Consider the following 20,972-nt stretch of genomic DNA (forward strand, 5'->3'; position numbering starts at 1 on the left):
CTTTCCCTGACTATACATGCTCTGCAACATCATCATCTAGGGTTGTACATTGTGATAAGTTGATCACATCAACTACAGTCCTCAAAGCCTCATCCCAAAACCTTTTGGGAAGCTTGGCCTGTGAAAGCATGCATCTGATATTTTCCATGATAGTACGGTTCATCCTTTCTGTAATTGCATTATGCTGAGGTGTACTAGGAACTGTCATCTCATGTTAGATCCCATGTGACCTACAATAATTATTAAATAATCTTATATACTCACCATCATTATATGATCTTATGCATTTCAAATGCCTTTCTGTCTCCCTTTCAACCCTGGCATGAAACTCTTTAAAGATATTAATAACCTGATCTTTGGTCTTCAAAGCATAGGCCCAAACTTTCCTGGAAAAATCATCTATAAAAGTGACAAAATAAAGTGCACCACTTATACCAAGAACATCAACAGATCCACCAGGAGTTTTTGTCATCAAAGAAACACATACATCTGTATAAACACGGTCTAAGGCATGCATTTTTCTAGACAAAGCAGGACTAGCAAATGAAACTCTATGTTGTTTACCAGCTAAACAATCAATACAAGGGTTTAGATGTATACCTCTGAGGTCTGGCAATACCTCTCTCTTGGAAAGAGCTTGCAGCCCCTTCTCGCTCATATGTCTCGCCTATGCCACAACTCCATGTTGAAGTCTTTTTCAGTGGCATTTAACTGCTCACTATAAGCTTTAGCCTGCAGCCTATACAAAGTATAACATTTCTTTCCACTAGCTATAACAAGAGAACCCTTATTGAGCTTCCATTGCCCTATATGAAATCTGCTATCATAGTCTTCATCATCTAGCCTTCCAACTGAAATTAAATTCAGCCTCAAGTCAACCATATGCCTCATATTCTTAAGCACCAACTTGCAGCCAAGGTTGGTCTTTAAATGTATATCACCCATGCCTATGATGTCTACTGTACCATAATTGTCCATCTTGACAACACCAAAATTTTCAGACCTATATGTAGCAAAAAACTCCCTTTGTGGTATAGCATGATAAGAAGCACTTGTGTCAATCACCCACTCATGATCCTGACACACACAAGAAAAAATACCATCAGAAGGAGATAAAATCAAATAATCACCACCGCACTGTAGTTGTGATATTATCTTTTGACTATATAGACTCCACTTCTTTTCCTTTTTTCTTGCTCTTCTTAGGTTGCTTATATTGGTTCATGTTGCTGAACTCTTTTTTCTCAACTCCTCATTCAACAAATTGCTTGTTACTTGACTCATAGTGACAATACCATCTAGTGCAGAATTATTGAGGGAAACCACTAGTGTCTCCCAACTTTCTGGTAATAAACTGAGAAGTAACAAAGCCTACAACTCATCATCAAGAGACATTTTTATAGAGGATAACTAGTTAGTAATTCTCTACATTTCATTCAAATGCTTAGCAATAGAAGCACCCTCTCTATATTTTAGGTTCACAAGTTTTTTGATCAAAAAAGCTTTGTTGTCGGTTGTTTTTCTTTCATAGAGACTTTCCAACTTTTTTCAAAGAGAATATGTAAAAATTTCAGTAGAAACATGGTGAAAGACATTATCATCAAGCCACTATCGAATAAACCCAACTGTTTTTCGATCTAACCTCTTCCACTCATCAGTTGTCATAGTTATGGGTTTTGCACTATCCCCCTACAAAGGTCCATACAAATCTTTGCAATACAAGAGGTCTTCCATTCTTGGTTTTCATATCATCCAATTGTTTCCATTTAAACTAATCATGCTAGAAACATTATTGGCCTCTATGTTCAAATACAAAATTAAATCACCAAAAATCCTTGCTTTAATACCAGTTGATGGGGATATAAAGTGGAATAACTTATGTATATGAACAAGTACTAGAAGACCATAATACACAGTGGAATTAAATGAAATCACAATCAAATAGAACACCGGAATATACGTGAAAACCCCTTCTAATGTGAAAGGTAAAAATCACGGGGCAAACTAGAGAAAATCTACTATGAGAATAATAAATATACAAATCTCAATCTCTTGCCCTAAACCCTAGCAACAATCACAAGAGAATAACTGGGATACAAGGATCACGTCACTATCTACAATATCTAAAACCTCCCCAAGTAATCACAGCAAGAGTCTACTGTAGATTTGATTTAACCTGATTGAGAATAGTCTCCCTTTCTTTCTCTTATTTTTCTATTCTTTTCTTCTCCTCTTTGCTGCTGCGAATATCTCTCCCTTGCTACCCTCGTTGCTACCCTTTTATAGCCTTTTTCTGCCTCTAAAACGCAGCCACCACACCCCCCTTAACTTTAATCTAGGGTTAAATTAAAGAGGGGGTGAGTTGTGGGCTGATAAAGCCCACTTTGGGCTGAACATGGGCTATCAGCCCAACAGGCTTTGCACATTATTTTCGTGAAAGCAAATGGAAACTCACTAAAAGTTCTCTAATTATGGTAAGAAGAAAGAAGCTTAACTCTTTTTATGTCATGGAAGCTAAGCTACACAAAAGAGAGATTAATGCAATTCAAAAGAGTGGAAGTATATATCTTTGGCACAAGAGGTTTGGTCATATCAACGAGAAGGGACTTCAAACTCTTGCTAGAAAGTAGTTTTTATCAGAGTTACAAAGTACATCTCTTAAATCTTGTGATCATTGCTTAGCTAGAAAAACACATAGAGTTGCATTTCATTCATATCCATCATCTAGAAGATCAGATGTTATTGATTTAGTTCATACTAATGTTTGTACTATGCAAACTAGAACTCTTGGAGGTGCTATTTATTTTATTACTTTTATTGATGATCATTTTAGAAAAGTGTGGGCTTTTGCTTTGAAATCTAAAGACCAGGTACTCGATGTTTTCAAGGAGTTTCATGTCAGTATTGAAAGAGAAATTGGTAGAAAGCTAAAATGTGTTCGATCATATAATGATGATGAGTACAGAGGTCCTTTTGAGAATTATTGTAGGTTCCATGGTATCAGGCTTGAGAAAACAGTTTCTAAAACTCCTCAACAAAATAGTGTGGCAGAAAGGATGAATAGAACCATTGAAGAAAGGATTAGGTGTATGCTTTCCTATGCTAAGTTACCTAAGTCATTTTGGAGGGAGGCTATGAGAACTACAATTGACCTCATAAATATTTCTCCATCAGTTCCTCTCAAAGGTAATGTTCCAGAGAGAGTATGGAAAGGAAAAGATATATCTTATAATCATTTGAGAGTATTTTGGGTATAAAGCATTTGTTCATATTCCCAAAGATGAAAGGTCTAAACTTGATAATAAGGCAAAAGCATGTATCTTCTTGGAATATGGTCATGAAGAGTTTGGTTACAGATTATGGGATCCAGTGAACAAGAAGATTATTAGAAGCAGAGATGTTGTATTTCTTGAAGACCAATTGTTTGATGATGGTGATAATGTTGAGAAGCCAGAAACCTCTGTTTATATTCCTTAGAGTTTGGGTCCAGTTCCTGATGATCACGAGGGAGGTGAACAAGAAAATTGTGGTGAGAATGTAAGTGATGATACTCCTATAGTTGATGATGTTGAACCAACTAAACAAGCACCTCCATTGAGAAGATCCACTAGAGAGCAACAACCATCTACTAGATATCCTCCACATGAGTATGTTATGCTTACTAACGGGGGAGAGCTAGAAACTTACTAAGAAGCTATTCTACATAAGCATAAGAATGAGTGGGTTAAAGCCATACAAGAAGAGATGAAATCCTTGCTTGAGAACCACACCATGATTTAGTAAAGTTACCTAAAGAGAAGAAAGCTCTCAAGAATAAATGAGTTTACAAATTGAAGACTGAAAATAATAGCTCACAACAAAAAATATAAGACACGACTAGTTGTGAAATTATTCAGTTAGAAGAAAGGTATTGACTTTAAAGAAATATTTTCTCCAGTTATGAAAATATCCTCTATCTGAGTTGTTCTTGGTTTAGCTGCCCGTTTGAATTTAGAAGTTAAGCAACTTGATGTGAAAATAATATTTTTTCATGGTGACTTAGAAGAAGAAATTTACGTGGAGCAACCATAAGGTTTCAAAATCAAGAGAAAAGAAAATCTAATGTGTAAGCTTAGGAAAAGCTTATGTGGACTTAAATAGTTACCTAGACAATGGTACAAGAAGTTTGATTCCTTTATGATGAGCCAAGGGTATGATAAAACCATATCTGATCATTGTGTGTTTTTGAAGAAATTTTCAGATGATGATTTCATTATTCTCCTGCTATATGCGGATGATATGCTAATTGTTGATCATGATACTGGTAAAATTGAAAAACTTAAAAGAGAGCTAAGTAAGTCTTTTGCCATGAAAGACTTGGGATCGGTGAAATAAATATTTGGCATGAAGATTCTTCGTGATAGGAAGAGAAGAAAGATTTGGTTATCTCAAGAGACTTATATTAAAAAGGTTCTTGAAAGATTCAACTTGAGTAAAGCCAAAGCAGTTTATTCTCCACATGCAGGTCATTTCAAGCTTATTTGAAACAATATCCTACAAGTGAGAAAGAAAAAGAAGAAATATCCAAAGTGCCTTACTTGTATGTTGTAGGCAGTTTGATGTATGCTATGATTTGTACTAGGCCAGATATAGCTCATCCAGTTGGAGTTGTTAGCCAATCTCTCTCTAATCTTGGAAAAGAACATTGAGCAGTAGTGAAATGGATATTAAGATATCTAAGAGGTACTTCCAGGTTGTGTTTATGTTTTGATAGTGATGAACCTGTGTTAAAAGGGTACACAAATGCAGACATAGTAGGTGATACTAATTCTAAAAGGTCCACTTCTGGATTCTTGATGACATTTGTAAGAGGAGCAGTCTCTTGGCAATCAAAGTTACAGAATTGTGTTGTTTTATCAACCATAGAAGCAGAATACATAGCAATTACTAAAGCCTGCAAGGAAGCTTTATGGATGAAAAAGTTTCTACAAGAATTAGGCTTGAAATAGGAAGGATATACTATTTACTGTGATAGTCAGAGCGTCATTCACCTCTCCAAGAATTCAACATACCATTCTAGATCCAAGCATATTGATGTGAGATATCACTGGATTCGTGATGTGCTTGAGTTGAAAGAATTATAGTTAGAAAAGGTACATACCAATGAGAATAGATCAGATATGTTGACAAAGTCTTTGCCTAAGTAGAAACTTGAAGCATGTAGGCGAAGAGTGGGCTTAGTACAGCCTACCATATGAGTTAGAGGGGGAGACTTGTTAGGTCTAGCCCATATGTGGGCTTAGACAATTAGGCCTTTTTGAGCCCAAATGTTAATTAAAAGGCAAAAGATGAGGTCAACGAATTTGAGATCAGCGAGCGTGCATAGCGAATGCATGCAGCAGCAACGGCGGTGCACAGAGAGAGAGAGAGAAAATGAGAGAGAAAGGTTAGGATCTTGAGTTTTCTGCTTGACGATCAGTGGCTAAACATTGTTAGTTTTGACCCAAATTTTATGAAGAGAATCCTTGCAGTAAGCTCTATAATCCTAACGGTATTGATCTACAGTTTACCCTCTCTAAGGTACTTTCCTACTATATCTACTTTGTGAGACTTAGAATTCTCATATCCATCCTATGTGATGATGATATACTATTTTTGAACCAAGATCTATATTCTTAATGTTATTGTGATCCTCTCATTATTCTAGAGAAGTTTTACTGTAAACATGTTATCATTACTATTGATAGTGGAAGTTTGAGGTGGACTACGGTCGCATGATTTTTTTCATATTGGATTTTTCACGTTAAAAATTTGGTCTCACTGTGTGATTAATTTATTGCTCTATTATTTATGCTGTGTTCGTTGATATTTGTATTTTGATATCAAGTTAGTATTTTGATGAGGAACCCATTTTGATACATAAAAAGCGAAAAATAATTATTCCGCTTTAACATATTTTTTCTAAGATTAAACTCACCTTTTACTACTTCCCTTTATCAAAATAAAGAATATCATATAATTATAACTTTACAAAACATATTAATCTATTTTATAGTTGAGATATTATCAATGATTTCTTGTCAATGAGATCGACAAGATCTATGATTTTGATCATGCACATTATATACATTGTTGATCTGCAAATTGATTTAAAATTTTATTTTTATGTATATTTTATTAAAGAACTTCTATCAGAAAAATTTTACAGAACAATAGCGTTTTCACTTCTCATAGTAACAGTGATAACAACTACTTGAATGAGCACGCAGGCTGCAATGGAAATTACAACAGTAGCAATCTTCACTAATTATATATTACAGCGAACGTAGAAGTCCACATGCTCGAAGCAATAGACCAACGACACTTCATAGCACCAGCCATATCACTGTCCAAAACAATTCTGCCAACTTATGAAATCATTCCTCATCAAGGTTGGTAATTTTCTCATGCATCAGAAACACGCAACTGCTGCTGTGATTAAACAATTGTTTGTTAGTCAACATTCATATATATATATATATATATATATATATATATATATATATATATATATATATATATATATATATATATATATATATATATATATATATATATATATATATATATATATATATATATATATATATATATATATATATATATATATATATATATATATATATATATATGTGTGTGTGTGTGTGTGTGTGTGTGTGTGTGTAATATAAAGAGAGAAAGAGAGGATAAGAAGAAACAAATAAATAGGTCAGGAGTAGATGAATGAGTCAAAATGAAAGATGTCGTTACCTCAGTCAGATTCTTTAGCTCTTCTATATTATCTGCAAGCTTTTGCTGCTTGGCGAAAAGTGTTTGCAAGATCTAAGAGGAAGAAATTGACAGATTGACTGGTTTTACAAGTAACGGCTCCTCAAGATTCCAAAAGTTTAGACAGTTCTTACCTCGTTGGTTTCCACAAGCCATTCTTCTAGCTCTGAGAATTTCTGTGCCAGATGCTTAGATGCAGAAGCTGTTCCCATGTATTGCTCCAAACTATCAATTCCCTGCATTAGATTGTTTAAGATCGTCAAAATACATACTAGTGCACATACAAGTCATGTTGTCCAGAACATGAGTTTGATCATACTTTCCCCCTAGATAGGAAAGTTCATCGAGATTGAGTGTTTATATTTGAAGATAAGAAACTGAAACCAATTACAGAATCTAAGGACTGTGATTAAGTCTCTTCATTTTGTACATATAAAGATTGTGACATTAAATGAGAAACTCTTTTTTCTTTTCTTTTCCTTTTCCGAGCTGGTGTCAATAATATGGCAAATTTTGCTCAAATTTCATGTATGCTGTCTTGCCAGTTAGGTTCAAAAGAAGGGAAATAAAGTTCAGTATAACCATTGAAGAACAAATTTTCATGTAAGAATCTTCATTTTCATAATCTTTAATGATTTGTAATTACGTCTTTTTGAAGAACATAAATTTCTATGGCTACTTTAGAGATGGAATTTTAAGAACTCTTATCCCTTGAATAAGAAGATCACATAATTTTTGAGGTGCAAAAGCTGATCAATCACTAGAATGCTTATTATGCTATAGTAGTGAGAGTAGCTGTATTAATCAATCCAACTAATCTTCAAATAGATCAGACGGTAGAACTCAAAAAGATAAAAGCATTGATTCTACCATATTCTTGGATAAATAAATAATTTTTTGTTCTCACCGTTGAGTTCCATGTAATATGATTCACTAATTAAATCAAGAGAATCAAGGTATGTACATCCAGAAATAAAACTGTGGTGATCAATCCAATCTACTTCTAAACTCTAGCACGACCAACGACTTATCTGACACTATGCATATGAAGTTCAACAAGAAATAATATCATTGCGCACAGTTAATTTCCAAGAGGGAAATTTTATGCTAGTTTGATATATTCATGTTTCACAACTAATGTGTTGTATGTTTGCATGTTTGACTTAGTGTATGTTTGGTGTCATGGATTTAAATGGTATATAGTAAGGAATTTGAGTAAATATCTATAATTGTTGGGTTGCTTTGTTTGGTTTCACATAGCAAAAAAAATAAAAAGTTATATTGTTTCCATGTAGTGGGTAAATGGATGAAAATAAGTGAATTACTGTAGTCCAGTTTCTGAACGAGGAATTTGAATAAGGTTGTTATCTTCTTTCTCTCATCTTTCAAATCCAATCTACCATAGCAGCCCTAAGAATTTTAGAGTCCCCATGGTCGATCCATGATTATAAGCTAATGTTCACCTGTATATTTAAGCAAAGCATTTCTTGTAAACACCAACAAGATTATATATGAGCTGCAACGCATATTCTTCGACATGATATTGTTAGAATTTTAAAGAGTCATACATGTATAATTAAATGTGTTAAGTCATTATTTTGATTAGTTAAAATTAAAGTGATCTAATTAAAGTAAAGTTATTTGACTAAAGGACATAATTGTTATGAAAATTAATTGTGTGGATACCATCATGTTCCTAACTTAATGACAAGATAAGTTAGGAATATGAAACTCTTGAGGCATAATTGCAGATTCATCAATTATGAATACAATCATAATTGTAGATTCATCAGTTATGACTATAAATAAGGTTATGGTCCCCGGTTGCAGTATCGAATGAAGCTTCTCTTCACCCGTCAAGGAGAAATCTAAAGTTCTTAAAGGATACTTGCAATTGGAAGACCAAATCACCAATCAATTCAGAAAATACTCTAATGGATTCATCAGGTACGCTTCCGTGTTAATATGTTTCTTAATTGTTGTAGGATTTCATGCATATTATAATGGATTTGATAAGTTTTATGGAAACATTTTTAATCCATTATTTTGGATCTATAAAATATGTTTTTGAATCAAGATGAAGGTTTTGATTCTATAAAACAATTGTTTGATCCATATTTGATATGTTAAAAGAACCCCAATAAGTGGTATCAGAGCCATCCTACAATGATTGATGAACATTTAAGCTTTTTTTTCATGAATTTTAATGATGTTTTCATCAATATTTTAAAGTAATTTGGTTCTATCATCGTTGGGAAAGACGATAGTTTTATGTAATCATGCTATTTTAAAGTGATTTGGTTCTATTATCGTTGAAAAATATTATGATTTTATATAATCATGCTAAAGTATGCTTCACATTCAATTCAGTACCTTTTTTTTATGTGATATCAGTTTAATTTTGGATTATCTTTTCCACTTCGTGTCTTTTCCTATTCATCAATATGTAAAAATTCATTTTTTGCACTACAAGGCATAAATTTCCCAAATTCTTTTTGGATTTTATCTAATTAATATGAATTTAATTAATTAGATATTATTGCAATATTATGTTGGTTTAATAATATTGTTGCAATATTATATTGGATTAAACATAATATTGGTTCTATAAAATTGTTTGTTGACATAAATTGAATGATTTACATGCTTTAAATATTTTAGTCAACAAATTAGGATAAACTAATTTGACTAATATGGTCCAAATTCAATTAGTGATTGTTTAATATTAGATTGAGAAATTTAATATATGAAGTCGCCAAAGTGACCTCTCATATATAACATTTTTCATGAAAATATTAAATGTAGTGTGTATTTACATCCATGCGGTAATTATCCGGCCAAAGGAAGGTTAATGATTGGTAGGATTTTATACATACCTGTAATGGTAAATACGTGATAATTATAAAGTTATACATGTAAATGATAAATCAATCCAAAGATGGGTTTTTCATTTGACATGCCTTATTATCAGTATTTGATCATTACAACAAAACTACCACTAGCAATTAATATTGAAGTCCAAAGACAAGATATTAATGTTGCACTTGGTATCTTGAGATGGGTTATATCATTATTTGAATTTATTTAAGTTTATGATAATAAATATGAGTATAATTTTTGATTATCTATTGTTCTCTTATTTAGGTTCTGCAATAATATCTGCTAACCTCAGTTCTGTACCAGTTCTAAACGGAACCAACTTTAAAGATTGGAAAGAAAATATTCTAATCGTTTTGGGCTGCATGGATTTGGACCTTGCACTAAGAGAAGACCAACTTGCTTCTCTTACAGAAAATAGTACTCATGATGATAGGAGACTATATGAGAAGTGGGACAGGTCTAATCGCATGAGTCTCATGATCATTAAGTGCGGTATTCCAGAAGCCTTTAGGGGTGCGGTGTCCGAAGGGATTACCAAGGCCAAAGATTTTCTTACCGAAATAGAAAAGCGTTTTCTTAAAAATGATAAGGCAGAAACAAGCACTCTACTTCAAAGATTGTTTACCATGAGATACAACGGCAAAGGAAATATAAGGGAATACATCATGGAAATGTCTAATCTTACTTCTAAGCTTAAAGCATTAAAGCTTAACCTATCAGAAGACTTACTTGTCCATTTGGTTCTGATATCTCTCCCTACACAATTCAATCAGTTTAAGGTCAGTTATAACTACCAAAGGAATAAATGGTCTCTTAATGAGCTCATTTCATATTGTGTGCAAGAAGAAGAAAGATTAAAGCAAGAAAAGATTGAAAGTGCAAACTTGGTCAACACCTCTAAGGATAAAGGCAAGAAAAGAAAATATAAATCTGGAAAGAATGAGGCTGATAAGGGTCTAGTACAGAAGAAACAAAACAAGGATGATACTTGTTTCTTCTGCAAAAAATCTGGGCATTTGAAGAAGGACTATGCCAAATATCACGCTTGGCGTGCTAAAAAAGGGTTACCTGAGCTACTGAAGGCCCAATAATGCTGAGAGATGCATTTATGTGGGAGACGAAAAATCGGTAGATGTGGAAGCTATAGGTACATTTAGATTGTTATTGTGTACTGGACATTATTTGAATTTGAAAGATACTTTTTATTGTGCCGTCATTTAGACGGAACTTAATTTCTGTTTCTTATTTGGACAAATCTAGTTATTCTTGTTCATTTGGAAACAATCAGTTTACTTTGTCTTTAAATTCAAATATGATTGGAACTGGTTCACTTATGACTTATGACAATCTATATTTACTTGATACTATAGTTTCCTATCATGAATCTATGAATGCGGAATTGCGAGGTACCAAACATGGTTGTGAAAGAAAGGGTACAAAGTAAATAAATTTCTATAGAACACTTAGGAACAAACTTTATGTTGACAGATCCTCTCACAAAAGATGTACCACTCAAGTTTTTTTTTTATGAGCATACTGCTCATATGGATATATCAGAATTTGAGGAAACTTCAGTTTAGTGGGAGCCTGTCATATGTTTGTTATATGTTCTATGCCAGATTATGTATTTGTACAGATATTTTCTGATTATAAATAAAACTTCAGTTTATTATACTTTGTACATTATGGCTATTAAAGTTATTAATGATCTCATAAAGATAAAGTTGGACCAGTTGAAAATTGACATGTACAGATCATTGATAGGTTTAGCTACGATTGATATAGCGAAGACCACTTTGGTCCTATATTAATATAGTCAATAGACGAGATTGTTTTGTATGTCTTATTTAATAATGGTAATAGTTTTGAGCTCATAAAGAATATCACATTTATAAGGATACATATGTGACTCAGTGGGAGATTGTTAGAATTTTAAAGAGTCACACATGTATAATTAAATGTGTTAAGCCATTATTTTGATTAGCCAAAATTAAAGTGATCTAATTAAAGTAAAGTTATTTGGCTAAAGGACATAATTGTTATGAAAATTAATTGTGTGGATACCATCATGTTCCTAACTTAATGATGAGATAAGTTAGGAATATGAAACTCTTGAGGCATAATTGCATATTCATCAATTATGAATACAATCATAATTGTAGATTCATCAGTTATGACTATAAATAAGGTTATGGTCCCCGGTTGCAGTATCGAATAAAGCTTCTCTTCACCCGTCAAGGAGAAATCTAAAGTTCTTAAAGGATACTTGCAATTGGAAGACCAAATCATCAATCAATTCAGAAAATACTCTAATGAATTCATCAGGTACGCTTCCATGTTAATATGTTTCTTAATTGTTGTAGGATTTCATGCATATTATAATGGATTTGATAAGTTTTATTGAAACATTCTTAATCCATTATTTTGGATCTATAAAATATGTTTTTGAATCAAGATGAAGGTTTTGATTCTATAAAACAATTGTTTGATCCATATTTGATATGTTAAAAGAACCCCAACGGATATTGCCCAAATTATAATTCTCTCTTTAGTTTTCCTCTGCTATGTGATATAACAAGCTTTAAGAAGGAACACTCACAATATAATTTTCAGTCTTGGGAGTGGTTGCAATAGAATTTGACCCAAGTCGTCCATCAGAGGTTACCTGCAGATAGAAATGAGAAAAGCATCAACAGACTTTCCCTACTTGCAAGATAAAAAAAAACTCATAAACAGCATTAGTAGAAGAACTAGGAGCCAAAGATGTTACGACTTGGGACTTGCTGAGCTCTTTGAAAATGTTTTCGTCAGTTGGTTCATCCTCAAGTTTTTGTGCTTTGTAGAACACTTCCTGAAGAAAGAAGATGACACTTTAGCTGAGTATGGCAAGATAACAGATCAAAGGAATCATATACGGGCAACATGGGAACTTTACCATTAACTTGGATTTGATTTCTGGGTCAGTCCATGGTCCTTTGTCTTTCCGTAAGCAGCCTCCATGCTCAACACACTTGCACTTGCCACCAAAGAACTCTGGTATATTACTGAAAACATAAACAGATAGCGTCACATCGATTCACTTCACAGGCAGTTCTAAAAATAAAAACCATATGTACGTACCTTAAATCCACAGCTTCAGAGAGCTTACTGATGAAACTAGTCCCCAAAACCTGACACCGTCCATGGTCAGATCAAGAAGAAAAGAAAAATGAAGTAACACTGAAGATGAAGAAGCTCAACCTGTACTTTCGATAATGTTCGAGGCTCCAAAAAAGCACGTAGAATATTCCACAGGGCCTTAAACCCTGGTCCAGCATTAATAATGTATAGCTGATTGAGAGTCTGTCGATGGACAAAATGACAAATCAATGATATTGAAATATCAATGCATTCTGTTGTGCTTCTATTCGTCTAGCTGTGATCCAAACGGATTCAAGTGTGTGAAGAAGAGAGTGTGTTTGCCGAAACAAATATGATTGCCTCGATCGTATGTACTTGCTTTTCCTAAAGGAGCCCATCCCATAATAAATTAAAAGTACCTGAACTCCATTTAAAATGGTCAAATAGAAGTGGACAAATAAGAAAAGAAGAATTTGTTGTCATTGCCATTTAATGATTAAATGATAAATATCTGGTGCCAAAACATGTTCTAAACCCAATTAATTCAAAACATCCCTACATATCACATAGTATGTCAAGTATATCTTATTCTATATAATAATTCTAGTATATAAAACACAAATTAAAACTCACAAACCTCGGGGTAGTAGTTGCTGTCGATCTTTTGAATTTCTGTGAAAATCTCTCTGGCTGGCTTTGAAAAATTTTTGATACCCTATTGCCAACAGATTGAAATTTTAAGATATTCTCCGTTAAATAAGTAAGTCAGAAGATTCCCTCTTGTATAGAAGGAAATTAATTGTAATTGTATAGAAGATTCAAATTTTAAGATATTCTCCGTTTTATAGACAAATATTGTGAAAAATTAATTGTAATCGTTTCACAAGTTAGCACACCCACTATTTTCTTTGACAACCACTACGCGCCTTCACAGAATGAAGAAAACTCTGATTTTTAATTAATGCTAAAACCAAACATCATTATACTAAGTTTTCTTTTCTATTATTTTCATAGGAACCAAATACAGCACAAATTTTCTAGAAAATCCCATTCTAATTCAGAAAAGAAATTTATTTGCAGTCCAAATCCTCAAACATGGCTGCCAAGAAGTGACATGCATACAGAGAACAGAATTATGTTTACAGTATTTAAAAAAAATCATGGAAATTTATGAAGTCATGAAATGGGCGTAGCCAGCTCACCTATCCAAACAGGTAGGGAAGAGCGTCACCCCCTCACAGTGGGACCCACCTGTCCAAGCCGTAATTAAATGTCATGGTCAATCTCTTTGACATCAGCTCAGAATGGGCCCACCACCTTGTGAGCGGGATATTTTATGTCCTCCCTAAATTAAGGTGAGGCCACTCACTCGTGGCAAATTACATATTAAGTTTCAGATATATGTTCTGTTTCTCACTTCGGCCATAGACTAAATGCAGATGATATGTTTAAGCTATCATGAATTGTGGCTCTTTGATGCCCTCCCTCTACACTTCCTTACTCGTAATACAGTTTCACCTGTCATCATCAACTACAAGATATATATGCTTCACAAACGATGCACGTATTAATGTTTTTGAAACATCTCACTGATGTTTCTACCGACAGATTAGCATTAATTCCATGTGAACTTTTGCAGAAATCATATTGAACTCTTGCTATTCCGTTTACCAGATATGCCTTATGTCCAGCTTGAAAAATAATTCCCAGGATATTTCAATCAAAAGAATGTTTTCTCAATGTAGTGGCATCTGAAACCTGAGCATCCTCAATGTTCATTGAACAAGGTGAAATTGAACTATGTCAAGCAATAGCTCTTATTAAGAAAAATATATGGAAAGAGTAATGTCATCATAATGATAAAATGGGAGACTTACTAGTCCTTCCACATCTAGAATAGCTGTTATGGATGCTATGTGCCTCTTAGCAGCAAGTGAGCATGCAGGGAATCTGAGATTTAATGTTTTCTCTTGTTCTACAATATGATGCTTGACGAAGCGGTCGACTGTTGTCACATTCAGTAGGGTGTTGAAATCTATGGAACCAATCCTTTCTATGCACAATGGCCTTCCCACATTATCAACTCCATGATATCCACGTGGATAACATTGTTGCACAGCGTCATACTCCTCAAACTCAAATTCCTGCAGTGCACAATGTGGTTGTACACATTAATCGACATCATCACTGCTTTAATGAGCGAATACGAGAACACTAGAGAACACCATGCTGCAGTTCGTAATGTCTCGGGAAGAATTAGAAGATTGCATCTGGGTTATTGTACACATTTTAATATCTGATGAAAATTTGATACTAGCAGAAAAGGGTGATACTGTTAAAGAGAGTGAAAAAGAACAAATGATCCATATATTAATTACCCTTGCGATCACATCGACCCTATTGTCTTCACGCCACTTGAGCATATTAACAAACATGATTCTGGTCTGTGCTAGGTCGAAGTTCCTCATTCGCAAAAAACTGCAAATCAAAATGAAGAATAGTGCCATCGCATTAGCATTTGAGAAAAGAACTATGAATTCATGAAATAATAACAGGAACTGGAGAGTGTCTGCGCAACAAGCGAAGTCAAGGTTGGGATCTCATAATCTGCCATACCGGAGAAGTGTATGGTAATCATCATGTTTCTCTGGAAGTTGGCCAGTTGACGCGAGCAAGTCCCTCAGAGACTGCACCTGTTTCAGTTCCTCGGGATCACGGACACCTTGAAAAATAGTGCGAAACGTGCCGCTTTTAGTGATCTTCGTGAGCGACTTCTGCAAGGACCTAAAGCTCATTTTTGATGCTAACGTCGGCTTCTTCTTCTTCTTCTGTAATTCTAGGAAATGCCAATGAGCTTCAAGTGGCGAGCTGCGTATACCGATCGTCTTCCGCTGCTGCTGACCCGCATTAGGTTTCGAATCCTTTCTCTTGGAATCAGCACTGTCATCGGATGTGGCTACCATTTGAGGACCATTCTTCTTCCATAATTTCATTTGTCCCAACACTTGGAGATTCTCTTCAAATGCCTTTCGCTTTTTTGGCAGTTGCAGAATTTTGTACCTGAACAAAAAACGACAATAGAATTGGCTTCAACTCCTGCTTGATGACTAGATATTTGAAGCAGGAAGACGTGTTCCGACGCCAACCTGGAGGTCGTTTTCCGAATTATATGGCTAAGGTTATCAAGCCGTGATATAAATGACATGATATATCACGCCCCTCGCATCACTTGCAGGAATAAGGAAAGCAAACAAAACAACTTTTCTTTCCAGCTTCCAAATTCCAATGTCCAACGCCAAGCAATATCTATTTTCTTTATGATATGTGACGTTTGTGGGGAAGAAAAGAATATGAATGTGTGATTGGGAGAGAGATGGAGGGAGGAATGAGAGTCCTTCACCAGCTTCCAAGAAAGGCATATATGCACTTTTGAATACAGAACCTTTTTTTTTAATTTCATGAAGGATTGAATCAAGATAATAAAATTGTTCAAGAAACAGAATACTCCATACTGGGGAAAGGGAATAACTTTATTTTCTTATCAAATCACTATATACACCATCGGTGAATATTCTAATTCCCGTCTCTTCGCATTTAAAGTCTTTTGTACTAAAATATTTTGAGTGCGGTAAGGAAGGTCAATATTATTTTGTTTCAGAACATCAATTGATTTTGCAATGAAAATGCTCGTATACTTATTTGCTAATGTAGGTAGAACTATCAAAATTTTAAAAGATTAATTATGAAGTTTTTTTATTACATGATTGTAAATGATTGACTTTATGATTATAATAATTATTACTCTAGAGTACTTATAAGTAATTAGTAATAGTTTTTGAGCTAACATTACATTTTTATGAAATTATCGAGAGTGATGTAGTACTCTTGGTTGCTATTGATTTAATTACTTGCAATACTTACTCATATTTTAAGTTAAATATATTTTTGATACCGATTTCATTGGATGAATTTTTGAATTGTTTCTTCATTTCGAAAGTACTAATTCACATCTTTTAGTGCCTTCATGATCCATAATTGGCATCAAAGCCAAATTCTTTTAGTTAGTTTAACACCCAAAAGAGATTATATACCTTTCTCTAGCAATCAAGCGTCGTTTTATCACTCGTCCTTCTATGTTGAATGAGAGAGACTATATTGAAAGATATGAATGTGGATTTTTTTTATTTCTATGGATTTGATTAATAGAATATCATTGAATGTAGTTTTAAAAAATTCTTTAGACCAATGAATAAATGAAATGCTCTAGAGAAGAAAATATTTTTTTTAAATGCTAAAGTTATGAGTACGTTGTTTTGTACTTTACACAAAAATAAGTTTAATCGTATTTCTATATGTGAAATTACAGATAATATTTGGCACACACATGAAGTTATTCATTAAGATAAAGTAGAATAAAAGAATCTAAAATAAATCTTTTGAGACATAGTTATGAATTATTTAGAATGAAACCAAGTGAAACCAGTGGTAACATATAAACTCGTTTTATGGATGTTGTTAATGGTTTGAAAGCTTTTAACAAATGTTTTAATAATCTTGAACTTATTAATAAAATTCTAAGATCAATTTCAAAAAGTTAGGATCCAAAGTTAACTGCAATTCAAGAAACAAATGACTTAAACAACTTTCCTCTTGAAGAACTCATAGGATCATTAATGACCTATGAAATGAATTGTAAGACACTTGATGAACATGATAATAACCTTCCAAAGAACAAGAAGACTATTGCACTTAGAACTAAAGAAAACTATTGAATCTCATATTTTGATGATGAAATCAATTGTAAATTGTTTGATCTAATCCATATGTTGAGAAAAGTATGCAGAATTAATTACGATAGTAGTAAGACATAGAGCAGATGTTGTGCCGGAGTCAAGATCGGGACTTCGTTGGGAGTTCGAGAGTTCGTCAAAGGTTTGGACATTCGTCGAAAATTCTACCGGAACTGACCGAGAAGTTCAGGAACTTGTCAAAGAAGCTCGTCGGAACTCGCCAAGAAGATCGTCGTAAAGTCCAGAAGCTTGTCGGGAGTCTGCTGGAACTTTGCCGAAGAGATTGTCGGAAGTTCGTTGGAAGGTCGCCGGAAGAACAATTGACATACCGGAACAATAGTGCCTTGTTAAATGTCTTAGTTATTGTAGTTAGACCGTAAGTTGAGTTAGGATTGAGAGGTAATCCCACTAACTCGGTTAGGGGTCAACTTGGCCCTTAATAGGGCTGAATTGGGTTGTATTGAATAGCTCATTCAGCACCTGAAACCACGGTCGATGGTGGCACTCTTGGGACTTGGTCTCCTAGGTGTTTTGGGCGATGGTACCGTCGGCAGTTAATGCTGCCAGCGGTGGTACCGCCCAGTGTCAGAGTGATAGGCAGTGGTATCGCCCAGTAATGGCAATAGTACCTCTAGTACCCCGAAAAATCAGGATGAGACACTTTTTGGCTCCAATTTTGAAGTCATTATGGCCTATACATACTCCACCCTTTTCTACATAAAAGGGCACGAAAGTATTAATATAATCTTGAATTCTTAGAGTGTTAAAGTATTATAAAAGTGAGAAGAGTTCTCCCCTAACTCTCTTAGCTTTGTAACCATCAATGAAAGAGGAGTGAAGCTTGTAAGGGTTATCTCCTAAACTCGACAAAAGGAGAAAGAGTTGTAAAAGATGGTTGGTCTTCCCCTATTGAAGTTAAACTATTAATGGACGCCAGTAACCTCGACAAAGGAGGAATCGGAAGTAGATATAGGTCACAACGACCGAACCACTCTAAATTCTAGTTTGCATATTTGAGCAATTTACATTACTGTAATCTTCCTTAACTTTCTCTTTACACTCTTACGAACGCCTTCAAGTTTAATATCTTTTCGAAATGGATTTAATCGAAACAAATATTTACCGAAATCAATGATTTTTTCGCTGCACTAATTCACACCACCCCCCCCCCCTAGTGCCGCTCTTGATCCTAACAATTGGTATCAAAGCATCATCATTCTCATTTAGTTTTAAACCCAAGAGAGATGACATTTTCTAGTAACCAAGAGAGTCACTCAATTACACGTCCGCCCATGTTCAATGGAATGGATAACACCTATTGGAAGACTAGAATGAGGATTTTTTTAATTTATATGGATTTCGAATTATGGAACATTGTAGAAAATGGGTTTCAAAAGTCTTCTCTTCCAATGAATGATTGGAATGAGTTAGAGAAGAAGACTTTCGCTTTAAATGCCAAAGCTATAAATGCCTTGTTTTGTGATTTGGATAAAAACGAGTTCAATCGAGTGTTCATTTATGAAACAACTTTTGATATTTGGTATACACTCACGAAGGCACTGGTAGAGTAAAAGAGTCAAAAATTAATCTTTTAGTTCATACTTATGAGTTGTTTTGAATGAAACCGAGTAAGACTATTGGAGACATGTACACCCGATTTACGGATATTATCAATGGTCTAAAAGGACTTGGTAAAATTTTTTCTAATTTCGAACTTGTTAATAAAATCTTGAGATCCCTTCCAAAGAGTTGAGACCCTAAAGTAACGATCATTCAAAAGGCCAAGGATTTAAATAACTTTCCTCTCGAAGAACTTATCGGGTCACTAATGTCCTATGAGATGACTTGAAATGCTTATGAAGAGCTTGAGAACAACCTTCTAAAGAATAGGAAGGATATGACACTAAGAATTCAAGAAGACCACTTGAAAAAATATTATGACTTGGCACTCTTGATAAGAAAGTTTAAAAAATTTATAAAAAAGAGCAAATTTAAAAATGACTCTAATAATAAATTTGAACCTAAGAAAGAATAAGTTATATGCTACGAATGCAAGAAGCTAGGACATTTCAAAAGCGAATGTCCCCAAGCAAAGAAGAAGCTACCAAAGAAGAAGAAGACTTTTAAAGCAATATGGGATGATTCAAGTGCATCCGAAGAAGAGGAGCCAACCAACACCAAGCAAGTTGCTCACTATACACTAATGGCTATTGGAGATGAGGTAAGCAGTTCGTTAGATGCAAAGTTATCTTTTGATGAGCTTTTAAGTACTTTACATGATTTATTTGATGAATGTAAATTAGTTAGTAAAAAATATAAAGTATTAAAAAAGGAGCATGCTTCTCTTGTTACTGATTTTGATAGAATAAAAATTAAGCACGATGATAGTTTAGCTCCTTGTACAAAATGCTATGAATTAGATACACTTAAAAAGGAAAACTTGCTACTCAAAGAAACCTTAGAAAAGCTTGAGGTTGGTACAAGTCCTTGAATATGATCCTTGCTAATAAGGGTCACGTTCATAGAAGAGGCATAATCAGATTTGTGAGTAGCTCTCACCAAAATCCAACCATCTTTGTTAAAGGCCTTACCTTGCATATATCACCCCACATCAAATGCAACTTTTGTTGTAAACTTGGACATGTTGCATATAAATATCCACTTAAGAGATATAGTTCACATAAATTGATTTAGATTCCTAAAGGAACCATAAAGAACTCTATGCAAAACGATAAGTTGAGTAGGTCGATTTTTGAGGTGGCTACCTAAAAATCATCCTCTTTTGTAGAAATGTTTATCATCACAAACTAGGAGCAAGAGATGGTACCTTGATAGTGGATGCTCAAGGCACATGATCGGAGATCTATCTCAATTCTCTAAGCTCACTAGCCTAGATGAAGAGTATGTCACCTTCGGAGACAACAACAAGGGTAAAATCATTGGCAAAGGAACCATAGGTAACAAATCTAATTTTTTGATTGAAGATGTGTTGTTGGTTGATGGCTTAAAGCATAATCTTTTGAGCATCAGTCAATTGTGTGATAAAAGATACATCATTAGATTTGAATCCAATGCTTGCATTATTGAAAAACCACACAAAAATATATCTATAATTGTCCTAAAATAAAATAATGTATACACTATCGATATTGATGATCTTTGTAATAAAATGTGTTTTTCAGAGATCGTGAGACACCAAGGATGTCCTGTATGAGTGCTCCACTCTTTGATACCAGACTTATAGGTTTGGCTGTCCCCAGATCTAGTACAGCTGGTCATTGGGAGTGGTAGTCGACCTTACGAGGGCTATTGAGTGTCAATAGAGGATCATCCACTCTCGGCGTCATGAGAGGAATATCCTATGTGTTCTTGCTCAGACAAATCCCTGGCTAGGGT

At 34.2% G+C, this 20,972-nt stretch overlaps 1 protein-coding gene across 1 annotated transcript; it reads right to left on the bottom strand.

Annotated features, from left to right (window-relative positions):
- Window positions 1–6,123: 6,123 nt before the first annotated feature.
- On the bottom strand, window positions 6,124–16,059 carry LOC135594315 (phosphatidylinositol/phosphatidylcholine transfer protein SFH11-like). Its single transcript, XM_065084711.1, has 13 exons — window positions 15,933–16,059; window positions 15,403–15,846; window positions 15,165–15,264; window positions 14,664–14,930; window positions 13,424–13,501; window positions 12,907–13,008; window positions 12,787–12,836; window positions 12,602–12,710; window positions 12,440–12,517; window positions 12,266–12,331; window positions 6,921–7,022; window positions 6,769–6,840; window positions 6,124–6,450 (listed from the first exon to the last, which is right to left on the bottom strand). The coding sequence occupies exons 1-13, from the start codon at window positions 15,989–15,991 to the stop codon at window positions 6,424–6,426; spliced, it is 1,554 nt and encodes a 517-aa protein (XP_064940783.1). The 5' UTR covers window positions 15,992–16,059; the 3' UTR covers window positions 6,124–6,423.
- Between the last annotated feature and the right edge of the window lie 4,913 nt (window positions 16,060–20,972).

The sequence above is a fragment of the Musa acuminata genome, chromosome BXJ1-9, assembly GCF_036884655.1.
Source record: "Musa acuminata AAA Group cultivar baxijiao chromosome BXJ1-9, Cavendish_Baxijiao_AAA, whole genome shotgun sequence".
Lineage (NCBI taxonomy): Eukaryota > Viridiplantae > Streptophyta > Magnoliopsida > Zingiberales > Musaceae > Musa > Musa acuminata.